This window comes from Haliaeetus albicilla, chromosome 8 (genome assembly GCF_947461875.1).
Source record: "Haliaeetus albicilla chromosome 8, bHalAlb1.1, whole genome shotgun sequence".
NCBI lineage: Eukaryota > Metazoa > Chordata > Aves > Accipitriformes > Accipitridae > Haliaeetus > Haliaeetus albicilla.
Window position 1 is genome coordinate 3,130,576 of NC_091490.1, and position 18,144 is coordinate 3,148,719.

The 18,144-nt window shown below is 36.6% G+C and overlaps 1 protein-coding gene across 2 annotated transcripts in view; it reads left to right on the forward strand.

The window, feature by feature from the left end:
• Positions 1-18,144, forward strand: part of ITGB3BP (integrin subunit beta 3 binding protein) — a 36,208-nt gene that overhangs the window by 10,948 nt on the left and 7,116 nt on the right. For both annotated transcript variants that reach the window (XM_069788525.1, XM_069788524.1), the window contains exons 4-7: positions 6,081-6,153; positions 9,586-9,664; positions 10,770-10,863; positions 12,840-12,890. In XM_069788525.1, the coding sequence (XP_069644626.1) occupies positions 6,081-6,153; positions 9,586-9,664; positions 10,770-10,863; positions 12,840-12,890 (297 nt within the window). The remainder of the gene's footprint in view (positions 1-6,080; positions 6,154-9,585; positions 9,665-10,769; positions 10,864-12,839; positions 12,891-18,144) is intronic.

Genomic DNA, 18,144 nt, shown 5'->3' on the forward strand with positions numbered 1-18,144 from the left:
ACCTTTTTATATTAAAAAAATACAAAGAGACTTTCTTGTCATCTTTCCCATGTAGAGCCAAAGAGCTTTTATTTCCTTGCAGTACAACTCCTAGAAAGATGGTTAAGTCTTGATTTGAAGACTTCAAAGTATTTATAAAAAAAAAATAATAATAATAATAAAACTCCATCACTTCTCTTGTTAGGAAGTTCCTTGTTCAATTACATTTTCTATTAAAAAAAAATTTCTCCTGTCTGATTTTGAATTTGTCTGGCTTTAATTTTCAGCCATCAGTTCTTGTTATGCCTTTTTGTTGGGTTAAAGAGCTTTTTATGCCCCATATATTTTGGAATTTATGTGCAGTAATTGAGGCCTCACTAACATTCATGAATTATGATGAGTAGAAATATTCTGAGCAGGATAGAATAACCACTGTTTGAAATTTATCTAGATGTCTGCAGATTTTTGCACTAGCTATTGTACCATATGCTCTCATGATGGATCTGCAAAAGTGGATTTTTCCCTCTAGGAAAAAAGGGATTTTTATTTTTTTTTAAAGGAACAGGATCAGGAAATTTTGGGATTCTGTCAAGGCTGGCTGACCAAAAAATGAAAATTACTCGAAGCCTTCAAGCTGAAAATACTACAATCTGTGACCATTACATCCCTTTTCCTTACTAAAAATAGCAGAGTACTTGAGGAAGCATGGAAGTATCGGGTGTTTTAGTGGCAGTATAGCTGCACATAGTTACAGGCCTGTGTGTGAAGATTTTGGGTTGGTTTTTTTTTTTCCTAATTAGTAGTCTTGCTAGGAAACTAAACAGAAGCAGCTATATCCTAATTCTTTATCATGCTGCCAGTCTTCATTATGACCTGGCTTTGTGTCCTCGTTACCTGTTTGTCAAACAGTTTTAACACAGTCGAGTTTTCATGAGCACTCGCTGCCAGTCAGAATATTCACAACTTTCCTACCAAGTACTCTGCTGATTCCAGTTGTCCCCAGAATAGCTGCTGTTCTCTGCCAGTGCTATGGTTTCAAATTGGGCATTTGCCCCTGGAACTAATACTAAAATTACTGTTTCAACCACTGACATTCCAATAAGCCTTTGGAGGAAGAATTATACTAATTTCTCCCCATTCTTTCAGTGAATGATAGCATGTCTCAACTAGTTGTGCAAACCTGGTATATTGAGAGGACCTGTATTTTAGAACATCCTTGCCTTCACAAAATGTAAGATATAAGCATTTGATGCATGTTTAATTTTGTGGCCTTTTGAGAACTATGTTGAGATTTGCAATGGAAGGCCTGGTTTATGTACTTCCTGGTTTGGGATGGAGGGAGTAAGCCTGTGTCTGTCAGAAAGTAAGGATCTTTGCCACAGTGCCTACCCTGTCTTGTGAACAATTCCTCCTCTCAAAACTAATGGTTTCTTCTTGATTCCTAAAAAGATGGTTATTTGGCACGGTGCATATCTCCACACTCCCACTTACTTCACATCCAGAAATCTTTAGTGGCATTTAATCAGCCCTTTAAAGTATTGACCCCTGCATTCTTAAAAGACTCTAAACATTTTCCCTTTGGGATTGTTTTCCTCTTCGACAAAGTTTCTTAAAGCGTTGTCTTAAGTATTCCCACAGATATCCCTGGTTATGTGTTGAATTTTTTCCTTGGAGTTTAAACCAAGTTAGATAGCGATCTAACTCCACTGTTTCCAACTTTCTTCTCATTGTGAAAAGTAACTCTTGCAGTGAGCAGCGTTCTGACTTAGTTTGTTAGGGAACTTAATGTCTTCGACACGTAAATTTATCTACTCTATTTTTCTACAGAGAGGAAGGTATTTTCAAGGTATTCCCAGGTCAGATTTCTATGGCAGTCTCCGCTTTCATCAGTAAGAAGGAAATTTTGTGTTTGCATGTATTAACTCCTACACTAGTCTCAGGATTCGATGGTACTTCCTGGATGAAAAGGAGAGCCTATGTGTCTTTTTTTTTTTTTTTTTTTCCCTCCTCATTCTAAATAGGAGTTTCTTCATCCTGTACAAAGAAACCTTTCAATAAGAATAGTTGCCAATAGGTGTTCTCTCTGCCAGATCAGAGATACGGCTGTAGTTAGTGCAATCAATTGGTATAACTGTACTGGCATCTGTCATGTCATGGAAAGGTCAGCTCATACCATACTTCAATTAATTGTTTTGTCATGATGTGGCATCCTACATTCTCACCCAGAATGGAGCAATAAGTACTCAGATTCAAGCAAAGTAACTGCATGTTATACCTAGCCGCTGATGATTGCTGAATTAAGGCTGCCTGTATCCTGAGGGAAGAATCGGGTTAGAACAATCTGTGTCCCCATTGACTACAGTCTGAGGCACTGGGAGCAGTAAGCTTTCTGTTAGTGTTGCCACGTCACAGAAGCAGTTCTGAATAAAAACTTATACTTTTTTATGTATAAATGCAGATTTTAATTTTGTGCCTGTCTGCAGAATATGAAACTATACCTCAGCCTGGCTGGATATCCACCTGCACTTTAACATTTACCTTTGCAAAAAGCTTTTAAAATTGTATGTAATGATAGCAGTCAGATACAAAATTGAAAATGCTGAGGCTCTTTAGATATGTTCTCTTGAATATCCCTACATATTTGTAATTACCTGCTTTAATGACCTCTTTTCTTTAGTTTTAGTTGATGCCTTTTTGGTGACACAACACACGGTAATACACAAACGTTTAAATCTACTTCAAGTTTTAAAATTTTCTCAGCATCTCTGCATTTACATTACATGTCTTATCTCTTAGGTGAAAGAAAAAAGGGGGCAAAATGTCTTGTATTAAAATGCCTGTATATTAGGATGTCAATGGGAAAGGTGAACATGCAGTGTATTTCCATACTGATATTAAGTATAGACATAGGGGAACATTCTTTTTGCCTATAAAAAGACTGATCACATGATCATAGCTGACATTTAGATGGGTAATTATTCAGTAATGTAGTACTAGCCATCTTTTTTTTTCCCTGTGTTCATATAGCTACCAAGACGGTGGTATATAAAACTTCCTCTTATATCACAGGTTTCAAGTTGTCCTTTTAAACCCACAATTTCTTTTCTGCTTCTGAAAAGACACTTTTATTTTAACTGCTGTAGTGTTTTAATAGATTACACATATCACCTCTAAGTCAGGTGTTAGAGTATAATCTGTGTTCTGTTTTTCTGTGACCAATATGTAAGAAAACAACAGAGTGAAAATTATTACAAAATTAATGCCATTTGCTATGAAAACATATTTTGCATTGTGCGAAGTACACAAAGTAGCATGCATCTATCTCACTGAGGAGACAGATGGAACTTATTTGTCTTAGGAACATGACTTTCTTTTGAATAACAGTATGGAGGAGTGCCTCAAAAAAGACTAAATACCTATGGAATGCTAAGATTGTTCAAAAGATTTACTTTAGGAGAAAACATGAACCAATCCACTTATAAGATATCACATCTTTATGATGTTGTCCTATGTATGTCCTATTGGGCTACCTGATAATTCATATATTGCCTAACTACCCAAAATCTCACAACCCATTTATGACGTAATTTTCTAAAATAACAGAATACTAAATCTTCACTAGATTCTCATTATTGTTGGCTAACATATTTTAAGATTTATTTTAAATCATTTTATTTTTATTCAAATCAGTCCAGGGTTCCACTATTCTGTAGTACTGGTCTAAAAGTAGTATCTGTTTGATAACTGATGACTGATTTAAGTGCAAGTTCTATGCGTACTTAGATTTAAAATGAAATCTTTTGGGTTCTTAACCTTTAGCTACTGTGGTGGAACAGCTTAAACTTTTATAGCACCTTGTCATTCTGAGGTATTTCTAAATGCTTTACAAAATATTAAAATTAAAAGTTAATTTATCCTTGAATGCTCATACTTGTATGTAATAATTTAGGTCTAGCAAGAAGAAATCAAAGAATCTAATGCTTATTGTGGCCTCTCGTTTTTAGTCTGATGTCAGAAAGGAGACATATTACAGTGAAACATGAAAAGCACCTCATTCCAGAGGGTCTGTTCTAGGATCAATGCATTTGTTAAGGCCACAGTAAAGACCTGTTGGTAATTTCCTCCAAATCTTTCACTTAAAGGTGAATTTCACCTTACAAAAACAGCTGTTAGATATGAAGCATTTGTAAGAATGTATATGTATCAGTTGAAGGGACAGTAGATAAGAACAAATTTAAAACACCTTGTGAACTTCTTTGGCACCAGAAAAAAAAAAGATCTTTCTTGGGTATTGGATAGATGAGTATAGTCTGAATGGCAACAAGTACAGTGAACTCTAAAGCTGAATTACTGGTATGCAATTCTAAGTCAGTAATTGTCGAATGCACTAATGATCTCATTGTTTAAGGGGAAAACTTAACCAGAAAAAAAAGAATGAATACATGATTATACCTCTCCCGCTTCATATGTATGCATACACCTCCACCATTTTGTCTTTAATGAGTATCAGATCCAAAAGAAATCCATTGCACAGGAAAATAGAACTGTGTCCAAAAAAGGGAGCTTTTACACTGCGGTAGAGTGTGAGGCACTGAGTATGTAACTGATACTGTTGAGGGGGGAGATTCTTAAGGTGGAAGTTATAAAAACATCCATGTTATATGATGTCTTCAGCTTCAGCCACAATTAAACAGAAAGCATTTCTGCTATTCAGATGTGACCTCTTTATTGCTGGAACCTAGACAGATATAACATCTAAAGTGTTGAGAGGTGACCACATAGATTGCATGGAGCACAATACCATGAATAGTTACGGCCTCGCTAGTTTCAGTAGATTCACCAAAGACTATTGTACCGTGGGATCTTATCAAATGTGACAGTATATACTATTTTTTAAATATTAGTTAGGAGGGATGTAGTACTTTTTTCTGCTAGTACATCACTGTCCTGATGTGCTAATTGGAGGGCAAGCAGAATTGACAAGCTAATGTACTGACTAAAACCAATAGTAATTGATACACAGGGTGAGATTTTAATCTACATTGGTTCTAATATGATTTCTGTCTGAATTGTATAGGTTGTGATAAGTTGTGTAAATAGATGTAAATACAGAAAGTCTTTTGTGGTCAGAGGTGTATTATTATACATAACGATATACATAATGAGGCCTTTGTAAGTATCTGTTGAACAGTCTCAAGTAGATTGCAGCCAGTGAGCCAAAGATGTTATATCAGTGCAGCACTAACTTTCTTAATCTGATCAGCATCACTGAAAACATTCCCCTCTCCAGGTGCTTTGCAGGGGGGCAGTCTGTGTTAGATGCTTATCTTGGAATCTGATAATTTCTGAATGCCCAACCTACAGTGACAGAAAGGCAGTTCACCAACACCACACGTGAGCCTAGGTTTTATTAAAAAATCCATAGGAATGGAGTTTTGTGGTAATAGCCTGTTCCTGTTTCCTCACAGAAACATGCAACTGCTCAAAATATCAGTGCACTGAAATGTAGAAATATGACTCACCATGCAGAATAATGGCAACTGGCATATGATTTATCATGCCCCATCATATGACGAGCTAGAATATTATATTGTCAATATAGCATGTCAGAGCCTTTGGAAGTAATTTGCAGTATCTCTTTGTAGTTGTTTACAAGGTAGAGTTGGGGCCCAGGCACTTTTTATTAAAGGAAAATGGAGGTTTCATTGCTCAGTCATTACAATATTTTCATGATGATGCTCTGGCCTAATATGCTGTATTTAGGCAGTTAATAAGATAAAAAGCTTCGGAGTAGAATCCAGTAGCTACGTGTCAGAATTATACTAACTTCCAGTTATTAACACTATAATCCCAAGGTTTCCAGAAATACAAATGTAATGTGAATTGATGAGAGGTCAAATTACAAAAGAGTAATTTATAGCGAACTTAGTGTGTTTCATTACAAGGGAATCTGTCCTGCTCTGTAAGTGAATTTTGTTTTTTTTTTCCTAAAAGACCATTCAACAGTCAAGGTTCATACTAACACCTTTTTCATGTGCTTCAAATACTCGATATCTTATTTTCATCTTTATTGTTTCTTTTCTTTCTTGTGAACCCCCTAGGAGAAGGAACTGAGCAGAACGATTCAAGCAGCAGATTATCCAGAAGAGGGCAGCCTCAAACAGAGGAGGATGCGTAAGTGTATTAAGCGCGTTGTGGGTGTAGCGCTGTGATTTTTTTACTTATGCAAGATTAATATTTCATACAGAATTAAATTATATAGCGATTATTTTTTAATACTTATAATTCCACAGGACTGGATATTCAAAGGCACTGAATGGCAGGCTTACAGTTATAGGTACAGATTAATGCAGGGTTTGCAATACAACTGTCCAGCCAGTTCTATCTTTCACTGGTAGTGTTGGGAATATGAGACTGCCAATTACTGGAGTCATGCTCATAGTACTACGCAATGAGGTATCATAAACTACTGAAAGGAAGGTATGTTTTTCATTTCCAGCCTCTTCTGAAAGTGTACATTCTTTACCTTATTTTTTGAAGCATTAACTGCCAAAGATACAGGGCCAGTAATGCAGGACACTTATTGATTAAAAACTAGTCACGGATGGTCATGGTGAAACTTCATGGGTGCTTTGCAAAATCTTTTAAAATTCTTGTCTTTTCTGCCACAATCTTATTTTAAGCTATAAGCTTCCTGGCATTAATGGACTTAGGGCAGGCCACAGTTAGTAAAGCACTTAAATTAATGTTTCAGGTGAAGTATCTGATAAACTGCTTTCCTAAACTTGATAGATGTTGAGGAAGGAGAAGTGATAAAATGTGTTAGAAGTAAGACTGCTAGTGTCTCATGTTGTTAGTATGGCTTAATCTTTTCTGTTATGAAAAACATATTTAATTGTCTGCAACATTGCCAAATCTCAGCTGAAAAGTGAACTGAAATTTTCTGTGCCAACAGTGAGGTGTCAGGCTAAATGTGTTATGCATTTCAGCCAAAACAAACACATCCATCCCTAAGAGTGAGAGAAAGGAAATATTTGTTTCATCTATGATAGAATCTGGTGAAAAAGTGGAAAGCTGTGAACCTCTGTATGTTGGATTGTATCAGGGATGCCTTTCATCTTTATGGGAAGTTACCCAATTAGGAAATCCTGGAAGTTACGAGTTTTTTTAATATGGAAGTTGTATATGCTCTGTAAAACTACTTAAGAGTTTAAGCGTTCATCTAGCTAAAAATCTGAATGTTTCCATGAGCATGTTCATATTTCTTGCTACTAATCCTAGATAGTCCTCCATCCATTTCCATCCTTTTTACTCAAATGAAATTGCATTCACCAGAGAATTGTGATCTCTTACTAGCAAAATTAAAAAAAAAAAAATTCTTTATTCTCATTCTTCTTCAACACTGTCCACATTTTTGTTCTTGAAATCTTAATATACTGTTGTGTTGTCCTGCTTTTTTATTTGATGCTTCAACTTGTCCTGTGGTGGAATCTTGACATATATCTTTGACATCTATCCAAGAAAGTCTAATTCACAGCTCAGCATCAACATGGCTATATCACATCTCTTCTTCTCTCCTCTACAACATTATATATTTTTATACCATTCTGTGTAATGTGACTGTCCTGTATTTCATTCAGGCCCAGTTCCTGTGCATCCAATTCAGATTGTTATATAAATTCTCCTGTCTGTCGGTCAGGCACACTTTCTTTCCAAAATCTGAAGTGTGTTTCCTGTTACCCCAGTTTTGTCACCAAGAGCTCACCTCTCAGTGTAATGCAAACCTCCATTGCTCGCATAGTCCTTTGTTGGTCAGCTTCTTTGTACTTCCCTTGTGTTCCTGCTTCTGACAACAGGTCATACTGTAAGTCCTGTTGATATTGAAGGCAGAGCGCAGCTGCTGTGCTGCAGCTTGTGTTACTGGAAGAAGTATCACCATGCTAGTGTGCAGTATTTGTGCAGGCTAGTTAACCGACATTAAAGAGTTCGGGTTTTGTACTGTAGTGGGTTTCTTTCATCATATGCTTAAGTATATGTTGATGCTGTTATCCCTCTTCTGTATTCTGTTGTATGCATTAAATATTTGTATCACAGTTGTACCTGGTGTCCCAGATGAAAATTCCCTTGGGGCTAGATATTTTATGCATACATTTCTTTCTTACTAACAAATAATATTTGTGACATTTATTCAACTAAATATTATGTTTCTTATGTTTGAAGTTGTAGCTCTTCCTTTTGATTATTGCACTTGAGCTCTCAATGTGTTTGTTGGGTTCTTTTCTTGTAATGGATGCTTTCTCCCACCATTAGCTTAAATTTCTTTGTTGTAGGACAGTATCTTCTAAGTGATGGAGCTTGACAGATAGTAGAATTGTTTGGATGGCATGTTAGATAGTAAAAAATAAAATCTTACAGTTATACCAGTGGAAAGCTGTAAACTGATTAATTGGGATTTTTTGTGGTTCAGTAAATCCCTTGGTCAACAAATATAGACTTGTTTCTTAGTGGCAGTAACCCTGAATTGCAGAACAATTTGAGTAATCATAGTCTTCATTGACATGTAAATGTATGCATTCAATAATTCAGTATGTTTTTTAAAAATTGCAAGATTTGCAGAAGACTAGCAGTTAGCAACATGCCAGTAAAACACATTTATAAACTAACACCTACACGGTAATATTTATGTGAACTTCCATACGCTTTATTTTTACAAGTGGAAAATATATTGTACAATACACTGGCATTAGCATTTTTCCTGCATAGCCTTCTGTTCCCATGTTGAAATACAACAGTGATAAGTTTTTCTCATACTGTCGTTCTGTTTCTAAAGTTGAGGTTTCTTATAAGGGTGATTCTCCCTTTGGTGGGAGGAAGCAGTAAATAGATTATTTCTCTGTTGTCTCCATTTGATTTGCATGTTTAAATGGTTCAAAATGAAAATAGCCTAAACATTCATTGCAGGAATTTTTTCAATACGTATTCAGTGCAAATCCTTAATCATGCATTAAAGTCTGCCATTTAGGTCTAATCTGATTGTATATTATTTTAATTTTTATTGCAAAACCCATTAAACTCTGAAAGCTGACCAACTTTACACCAGTAGTAAAATATGTTTGTGGCTTAAAAGGGGAGATAAAGCTGAACAAATAATATCATGCAATGTTGTCCCTATTGGGCTCAGTTTTAACTTCTCATGTTCCCTATGGCTACAAGCAGTGTCATATGGTCTTAATAGTCCGTGGGTTTGGGAAGCTCGTCCTCTTGATTAAATTACTGTTCTTCAGGAACAAATGAATTAAATTCCTGTTTTTACCATTGTCTTCCTGCACGGTCATAAGAAAATCCTCTAATATTGCTGAACCTGAGTTCCTATCCTTAAAATTAGGATATAAGTATTTTTGGCAGTTCGCGTATAAATCCTAACCAAAAGCAAGTTATATTCGGTGTTATATGACAGAACCGGGTTGCACAGCCCATCTGTTCACAGCTTATCTAGATCCATCTTGATTACAATGTGAAGAAACTCTGGGAAACATTGTAAACACTGATTTTCAGCAAGTGGTGATGTGGCTAATTGAAATTGTTCTATTTTAACTTTTTATGCAGGTTCATGGAATTGCAATCCAAAGTGAAAAGTTCATTGGTTAAAATTCTGAAAATAAGAGCAAATCTGAGAAGCCTACAGGTCTGGTTTACGCTGATTTATTTTTTTTAATCTACTTTTATATAAGATTTGAAATAAAAATGAAAAACTTACCTGCAATGTTTGAGTTTTAAGAGATAAGGAAGCAAATAAAATACTTGAAACCAGGCAGGTTTGACTTGGAAATCCAGAAAATGCAAATAAACCCCAGAATTTAGTAGACTTTTTTTTTTTTTAACTGGAGCAGTTGCTTTTCCAAGTACACCATTTTTAATTTGTATCACTCCTGATTTTGTACATGAATAAAAGCATATGAAGTAGTTATCAACTGTTATTTATACCTTGAAGTATGAATTATTACGGCATAGATTTTTATGTCCTTGAAGATTAAATATCCTTTTGTGTTGAAGTGATTGTTCTATTTAATTTACCACTAATGTATCATCATTTAATAGTCTGTTTAATACATGCTAAAATGCAAATCACTTTTCTGTTTTATTCACATTTTGTTTCCTGAATAAATTTAGCACAAGGTTTGTTGCTGTATATCAATATCTGAGAAATAATTCAGTGTACTCAAATTATTTTACTTGCATATTTGATCTAACAATGCTTTATTTACAAAAAAGACTGATACTAATTTAAAATATTTTAATTTAAATATTTATTTAGAAAACCCTATTGAAAAATCCTTTCTATTTCTCCTGAGATTGATAGCATATGATTTTAGGTCTACCATGAAATGCTGAGGGGTCTGTTTAATAGAACCTTAAATGCTTGTAGATTTCCATTTTACTAACATATTACAGCAAACTTGTACATGTGCCAAGATTGCTTTTCTGGGGATCAAGTGTTAATCTGTTTAAACAGCTGAAGATTTACGAATGAAGCGTAAATAACAGGAGATTTTTAAGTAACACTTTAAAAGGCACCTGAATGCCATTTTCAGAAGTAGCGTATGTTCTTACACCCTTAAACTTTATAGTGCCTTTGACCTTCTGTGAGGTGGAGGCTCATGCATCGTTTAGACCTTATGAAAAAATTCCAAAAGTTCTTTCTTTCAGATGTTTTTAATAAGTTGTAGACGTCTAAGTAGAGAGTTTGGGAATGAGATTTAACAATGTCTCTAATTATGCTTTTTTTCCAGGCTTTAGAGGGCAGTAGAGAGCTTGAAAATATTATTGGTGTCTCAGACACGTCTTGCGTCTTGAGTGCTGAAGTGCAGAAGACCGAACTGCTAAGTATGGAGGATTTTCAATAATATTTATCTATCTCCTTTATAACAATTTAACAATTATCAATCCAAAGGTTTCCTAGTCATACCTCATTCTGTTATAACAGAATGTTATGCCCCAGGACTCTGACGCATGAGTTCTTTTGGTCAGGACAAATGCACCTTGAATGTCCTTGTGCATCCAACCAGGGACAGAAAAGAAAGGCAGCCCCAACGGCCCACTCTTCTAACTCACAGTCACAGATGGGGAGGAAAAACTTGCAAGAGCAACACCTTTTCTTATGTAAATAGTTAGATACTTAGTGGGTAGTTAGCTAGTGATTAGGCTAAATGTTTGCACTTTGATTGCATTGCCTTTCTTCTCTTTTTGCAAGGAAGTTGTTTTGTTTGTTTGCCTGTTAGGAGGATTAGGCTGAATATAGGTTTCCAGGCTTTTAAAATTGCTATTCATGTGTCTTTAAATGATGGACATACCAGATGCTTATTGTGTTGGGATAAGGGCACTTTACAGATGGCACATCTGTAATACTTTTCCAAAGGAACCCAGAAAGCCAAAGATTTTCATTTATGTGTGTCTACTTTTAGGAAACTCTTTATCCTTACTCCAAGTCAGAGGTTCTTGGGACATGTGAATCCTCAGCAGCAAAATGTGCATTCATACTTCTCTTCCCAACTGCCTCTGTAACTAGGAGGGGAGTATGTGATGGGGAAATATCCAAATGCAAAAAACTTGCAGAAAAAAAACCCCCAACAAAAAAAATATTGGCTTTCAGGGAGAAGAAATAAAGATCTCCCTTACCAGGTCATTTCTTTAAGAGTTAAAAGAGGTGAAAGGTAGCTGTAGGCACCCAAAGGGCCCCAATCTTTATGCCTCAGAACAGTTCATTCACTCATTTTCACAAAATCTGTACCCACATGACACGTTTGTGGTACAGATGTGTGTCTAAGACTGCATTTGCCTACTACTACTTCTCCTCAAAGGTTTGCACATATAACATTGCTCTTGTAGACTTTCCATACCAACTTCTGCTAATCTGGTTTCCAGCTGACCAGGGAATATGAATAACATATCCATACACATAGTCCCTCTGTCCAGTCTCTGGACAAGCATGCAAAGATGATAAAACAGTTTCTTACGCTGCAGCAAATGTGATGTTTTGCCAGTATACATTATTCTACAACCTGTCTGGTTGCTCTCTTTTTGGCAGAGTGTAAAAACACTGGAACTAGCTGTAAGAAAACAAAACCTAGGGTGTCTGGGACTGCTACTTTATTTGCAGTTGGAAACAGGTGGACAATAAAGCCACAGGTGCTAGAGAATTTTTCTTACCAAAGACCGCTGAGACTCTTCTAATGCATTAGGTGCATGCACCCCGGCAGTGGAATTTATGCACCATGCAATTCCAGCAACTACTGTTGTTTAAATTACCGTTTCTTTCCTGACTTGTATTCCAGTGCTCATTCAGCTTTCATTTTGCATGTGTATACACTGTACTAGTTCCCACTGTAATGCATATAACCAGATGCTTTCTTATACAGAATGAAGGTTCCTGAAAATAGTCTGTGTTTACATTACTACCCTACACTGTGGATAGGGCAGTAAGACTGCCCAAATGAGATGTCAGGCCTATGGTTGACGCTTTATGTTACGTCCACTCTTTCTGTTATCTTCTTGTTGTCTTCAAAATGGGAATCATCTTTTGCCCGCATCTCTGAATTAGGAACAAAGCACCATGTCGGCACTAGAAGACAAAAATGGGAGCAAAATGTGGTATGAGGTTTATAAGCACAACTTCTCAAAATTATGTTAATTTTGAAAATTTTTTGTTAATTTTTCGAGCACAATTACATAGGTAAATGGGGTTTTGTCATCACTTGAAGAAAAATCCAAATGCTTTGAAAGTGAAAAAGGCAACATAGGTTTTATTTTCTTTGAAATCTCTGAGGCAATATTTATTGATTTCAGACTTATTTTTTCACTAGTGAGTCAAGCAGAAGAACTGCAGCTGTTGAAAAGAAAACTTCCTGCCCAAGGTAAGAAACTTTTTATCACTGCTGTGTAACAGCTGTTTTGATGATTCGTTTTAGTTGATTCCTTCTTAGTTCTTTTCACTTGAAATGAGTAACCGTTGGTATGTGAAAATGATGATAATCAAATTGATTTCTTCTGAAAACTTTTCACTACTTAAATGTAAATTTCATCTTTTCTGCTATTTTCATTGTATTGGGTATTTCTCTGTGAAACTGTGCAAGGAGAAGAAATCATTAATGATCTTGCTCTTCGAGACGTGGTCTAGAAATAAGTGCAGTCAGGTCCTAGAGATTTTACATACGTTTTTTGTATACCAGTTATCCTTGTTCTTTCTCATTCTCTTCCCTCCCCCCTGCATTTTCAGTGTATAAGCCAAGTAGCATACAGTCTTTGCAGCAAAACCTTTTTCACCTTAGCACACTCCAGGGGACTCTGAAATCCTAACTATTAGGTTTCTTCATAACTAGTGCTGTGAAAATATTTGAAGTTGGTGGCATTTAATGTAGTGTGGCCCACATAGCCACTTTAGTGCCTTGTCTAGCTGGGAAGGTGGCAGGAGGATACACAAAAGATTTATTTTTTTTCTCTCACACCCAGTAAAATCAACAAACATTCACCACTGATATTCTGATGTTTCTATTATCTTCACACATTCTGTCTTAAAATAGAGCAAAACCAGACTCAAAATTGGTGATGGCATCTCTATTGCTCTGTCGGCCAGCTGTCCCAACCAGCAAAACTGCTTCATATCACAAGTAGCCCCTTTGATTTCGGTTGTATCTGCTCTTCCGCAGGCCTAAATTCTTTCTGCTGTGGGGAATTCTCTTAAAGGAAAGAAAATTGATCAAACTTCAGTTTCCTCAGCTCCAGCAGATTATCACAAAATGAAAAGGAGTGACATCACTTTTTAAGAAATTTGGCTCATTTGTGCAATCTGCTGTTTCTGATTTACAGCTCCCTATGTCCTTCTGTTCAAATGATCACAGCCCCTATCTGGCACTGATAACAGTGAATGCCACGGGCCATTGCAGATTTAAACAGTCATTGCTTCCCTTGTGTACTGCTTTTTAATGGTCACAAGGATATACATTTATAGTTCCATCTTTGCTCTAGAAACTAGCCCATAATGCTAAGCACATATCCAGTCTTGCTAGATGAGAATTGAGATATTTTGTGAAAGTAGGATGGAAAATAGAATTATGAGTTTAAGTTCACCAATTTTGATGATGTTTCAACATCAGTTTTGCTTTAATAAAGAAGAAATTGAATGTTGCAGTCTTGAAAACACAGTAGGAGGAGAGGCAAAGAAGTATGTGATAAAAGAAAACCATTTGGAGATGTTTTACTTTGTCTTTTAGTTTTGGATGTGGTTTTTCATAATTATTTTTAATTAGTTATGCTCAGGACTTAAAACTTATGACTGTTCTGTGGCTTGATACAGACGGAATGTCACGTTATCATCACATGGTGAGGCATGAAATTTATTTACTTTACATAAACAACCTCTACTTAAAACAACTTAATACAAAACATTCCTTGCTCAATGGGCAGCATTATGTAGAACTTAGTATATCATTTTGTGTGACCAGCATAAAAAATGGCATCATTGTTTGTCCGTGACTAGCATTTACAGTAAACAAAATGTTTTTGAATAGAATGTAAGCAAACAGTAATGCAACTGCCAAGAGATGAAATCTAGTCGGTATGTTGCAATCCAAAACATGCTTTGTGTGTGTCGAGAATAAATGTGTAGGTTGCGATATGCATATTTTAAAGGAATATTTAATAGGTTCAGAGTTCGTGAAGATAACATTCTAAACAGGAAAGCTACTTAAGCTGGCTATTACAAATTATACTAATACTTTGCTTCCCAAAAAGAAAAACACTGACATAAATCATGTCCATGACTCCGTCTGCTGTCCAAGTAAGAAACGAGAGTGTGTTATAGAAGATCAAATACTTGCAGTGTTAAGGAAAACTATTTTCAGACTACATTTTGTAATGAAATAAAAAAATACTTTCTTTTCTGTGTTGTTGTTCATCCTGCCAAGCCCATGGACAAATATGATCACCCCTATTAAGTTTAGTTCTAAACATTCCTAACTTTCATATTGTTTTTAATACAAGTGACTGAAGTTTGCACTCTTTGCAACAGTAGTGGTAGCTTTCCACAAGACTAGATCAGGGTTAATTTCATTTAGCGCCACTTGAAATTACTAATGAAAGCGAAGCTGGAGAGATTAGGGACCAAGTAATACTGAGTTCCCACTCACCAATTCACTTTTTTGAAGACGGTGTATATATGGTGAAACATAAAATCCCATTTCAGAAACACTGCAAAATATAGATGCCTCCTTAATAAGCAGAGTTCCTTCTCAAAACAGATAAAATGCGAAGAATACAATATTCTGCAGTTTATCCCAACTCATGTCAGTTTGAGTTTGGACTTTATATTGGGTGGTTGTGTACAGGCAACTAAATAGCTTGGGTCTGGACTGCTGCTGTTGAGTGAAGGGAAATCAAGTTTACAATATATTTCTACATCATTCTCAAAGTAGAATAAATTTGTTGACCTTTAGGCATATTTGGGTGTCTGTGTCCCACCTACCCTTCCTCCTCCTTTGGGATCTTCTGGGGAAAAGGGGAATACATTAGACTTCAGGTGTATATTTTCAGGAACATATCTGTGGATTTTTCTGACTGTAAAAAACCTAACCTAAAAAAACATTTATTTTTTTTCTCAGCCCAGCTTTGTATTCACTTGCAGGGAAGAAATGTCATTATACCTTTTCTAGGCAAAGCAAGTCTCATGAACTGGCTAAGCAGAATTTTATTAAGTGAACTGAATGAATTCACAAGTAAATTTATTCAGAAACTGAGTTTCTTTCCAGAGTTTCCATTCCTTGAGAGCAAATGGAACAAATATCATGATTGTCTTTGCTTACAACAAATACTCACTGATCAGGGAAGTGATGCGGTAGATGCAGGGGTTGGACCCAGGCTGTGGTTTGAGCAAGCCCTACTTCTAGGCATTTGTGATAGAGGCTTTTCTGAGGTTCAGTTCTTCCATGTTTTTAATCTGTTTGAAAAAAGCTGCTAATGCTGACACAAACAGCAGTTCCTTAGTTCTACCAAGGTCCTTTCAGTTAAATCCTAGGCTTCTTTCCAGCAAAAGTTTTACAAGATCTCTCCAGCAGCCTTTTTGTGGTGTACATCATCTCTGAAAGCAACAAAGATGATGCCAAAGGACTTCTTCTCAAATAGATTATTATTAGATGGAGGCTTAGAGCTTGTGTTTGCAAACAATATGCTTACTTCAGTTCTTAACACTAACAGCCAGGTTTGGTGTTTTGCCACACACCAGAAATGTCTGCTCTGAGTTAATGTCCCTACATATCGTTTGGAAGAGAGGTGATGGTCATCGGTATTCTTTCACTTAAGTCCTGTGTCCAACCAGGATATGAGTTGCCCTCTTGACCTATTCAGAAAGGCTGTGAAATCAAGACAGAAGTTGAATCGAGAATTAATATTTTCTGAAGGGCTGAAAATACGCTCTAAAGCCTGTATGCCCAAGGCTGCTTAGGCCAGAGCTGATGCTTACACAGACTAGATCTGTAATGCAGCTGCAGTATGGAGTACATACCTGCCTCTACCACAGGACAGAGAACCCTTGGGCCAAGAATCTTCTCGTGGCCAGAGGTGGCACAAAGGGGCTGCAGCCTGGCAGCACTTTGCAGGATTTCCTCTAGAAGAGCAGTCGCCGTGACTGGCACGACTTAGGCCCTTAAGGTGCAGGTGAATGGTAGAGATTAAAGAGAGAGATCGGGCAGAGGCACTGCCCACATTCCCAACTAGTAGATGATTCCTTGGAGCTGAAACCAGCTGATGGAAATGAGTGTGCCCTGTGAGTGTTACGTTCTATGTCATTTGTGAGACAATTTCAAGAAGGCAAGTGACTTGTTTATGTGACGCTGGAGGGAATCTGGCCTTGTCCATCTGCTCTTCCGTGTGGAAGATCTGTCTGTATTTCTGCTCGTAAGGCTTTTCTACTGTTAGACATGAGGAAAAGTGAATCTCAGTTGTTTTTAAGTTATGCCTCAGTGTGAACACTTGTAAATGGGACTGCATTAAGCAAAACTGCATCAAGACTACTTCAGAGCTGAATGTGCGAGTGTGTGTGTGCACACACAGACTTACTGCAACTCACCGGTTTTGTTTACTCATAAGTTATTTTGAACGTCCCCATGCAGAGACCTAGAGAAATTGTTCTGCCCTCCTGCATTTACAATCAAAACTCATTGTGAGATTGCCCCAAAGTGCACCTAGAGGAGGAGTGTGTTGTGTGGATTAAAAGCTGCTGTTGCTCAGGCTAAATTTGACTGTACGTCTTCTCTCATTCTGTGCAAGCAGGTCTATTTTTAGTCTGTAACCATGCAAAGTCGTTTACAGTCTAGAAGAGGTAACAAAAACTGCTTAGCCTGGTACCCAAAAACTGCAATGCTAGTGATTTTCCTAGGACAAGTGAGTAATCTTGTCTACTGGAAGAATGCTACTGAAAGGCAAAGGAACTGGGGGACAGGTTTCTGTTTGACCCCCAAACGCTGCGCTCTTTCCCAGCAGGTTCTGGGTCTGTTGGATTGCACCTGCACCTTAAGAGTGCATATTTCAAAATACAACCTGAGATTTGAGAAGTGTCTGGGTCTGAGGTCACCGGCATGATAAGCTTTTTGGATGGAAGGAAGGGGGCAAATTACAAACCTCTCCAATGATTTAACATTCTCTGCTATGTAGATGAAATATTAAGCTATTAACTTTTGTGGCAGATACAGAAATGCACATGAGACATATGACTATAGGCCTCAGACATTTATACATATAGAACTGTCAACCTGCATTTTATATTTAGGTGTCAGCCACATTTATTCATGAATGTCACACTTGTGTTTACACTCTATTTTCCTATGTACCTTTTTACAGATGCAATAGCTATTAATTTTTAATTCCAGTGGATCTAGACTTTGGAGTATTAAGCTTAATGAAAAATTAAAAAGAATTGCAGTTCTTTCAACAGCTACATGTAGCAACTCCTACATGAGAATAAATGCTGCTTTCTCCCATGAATATAATTATTTTAAATAAAAAAGAAAAGAAACATTAGTTTGGACTCACTTAGTAGCAATTATATGTTTAAGAGGTGTAAATAACTTGCTATCCAGACATTACAAATATCCAGGTGCTCTGTATGTGCTGATGACA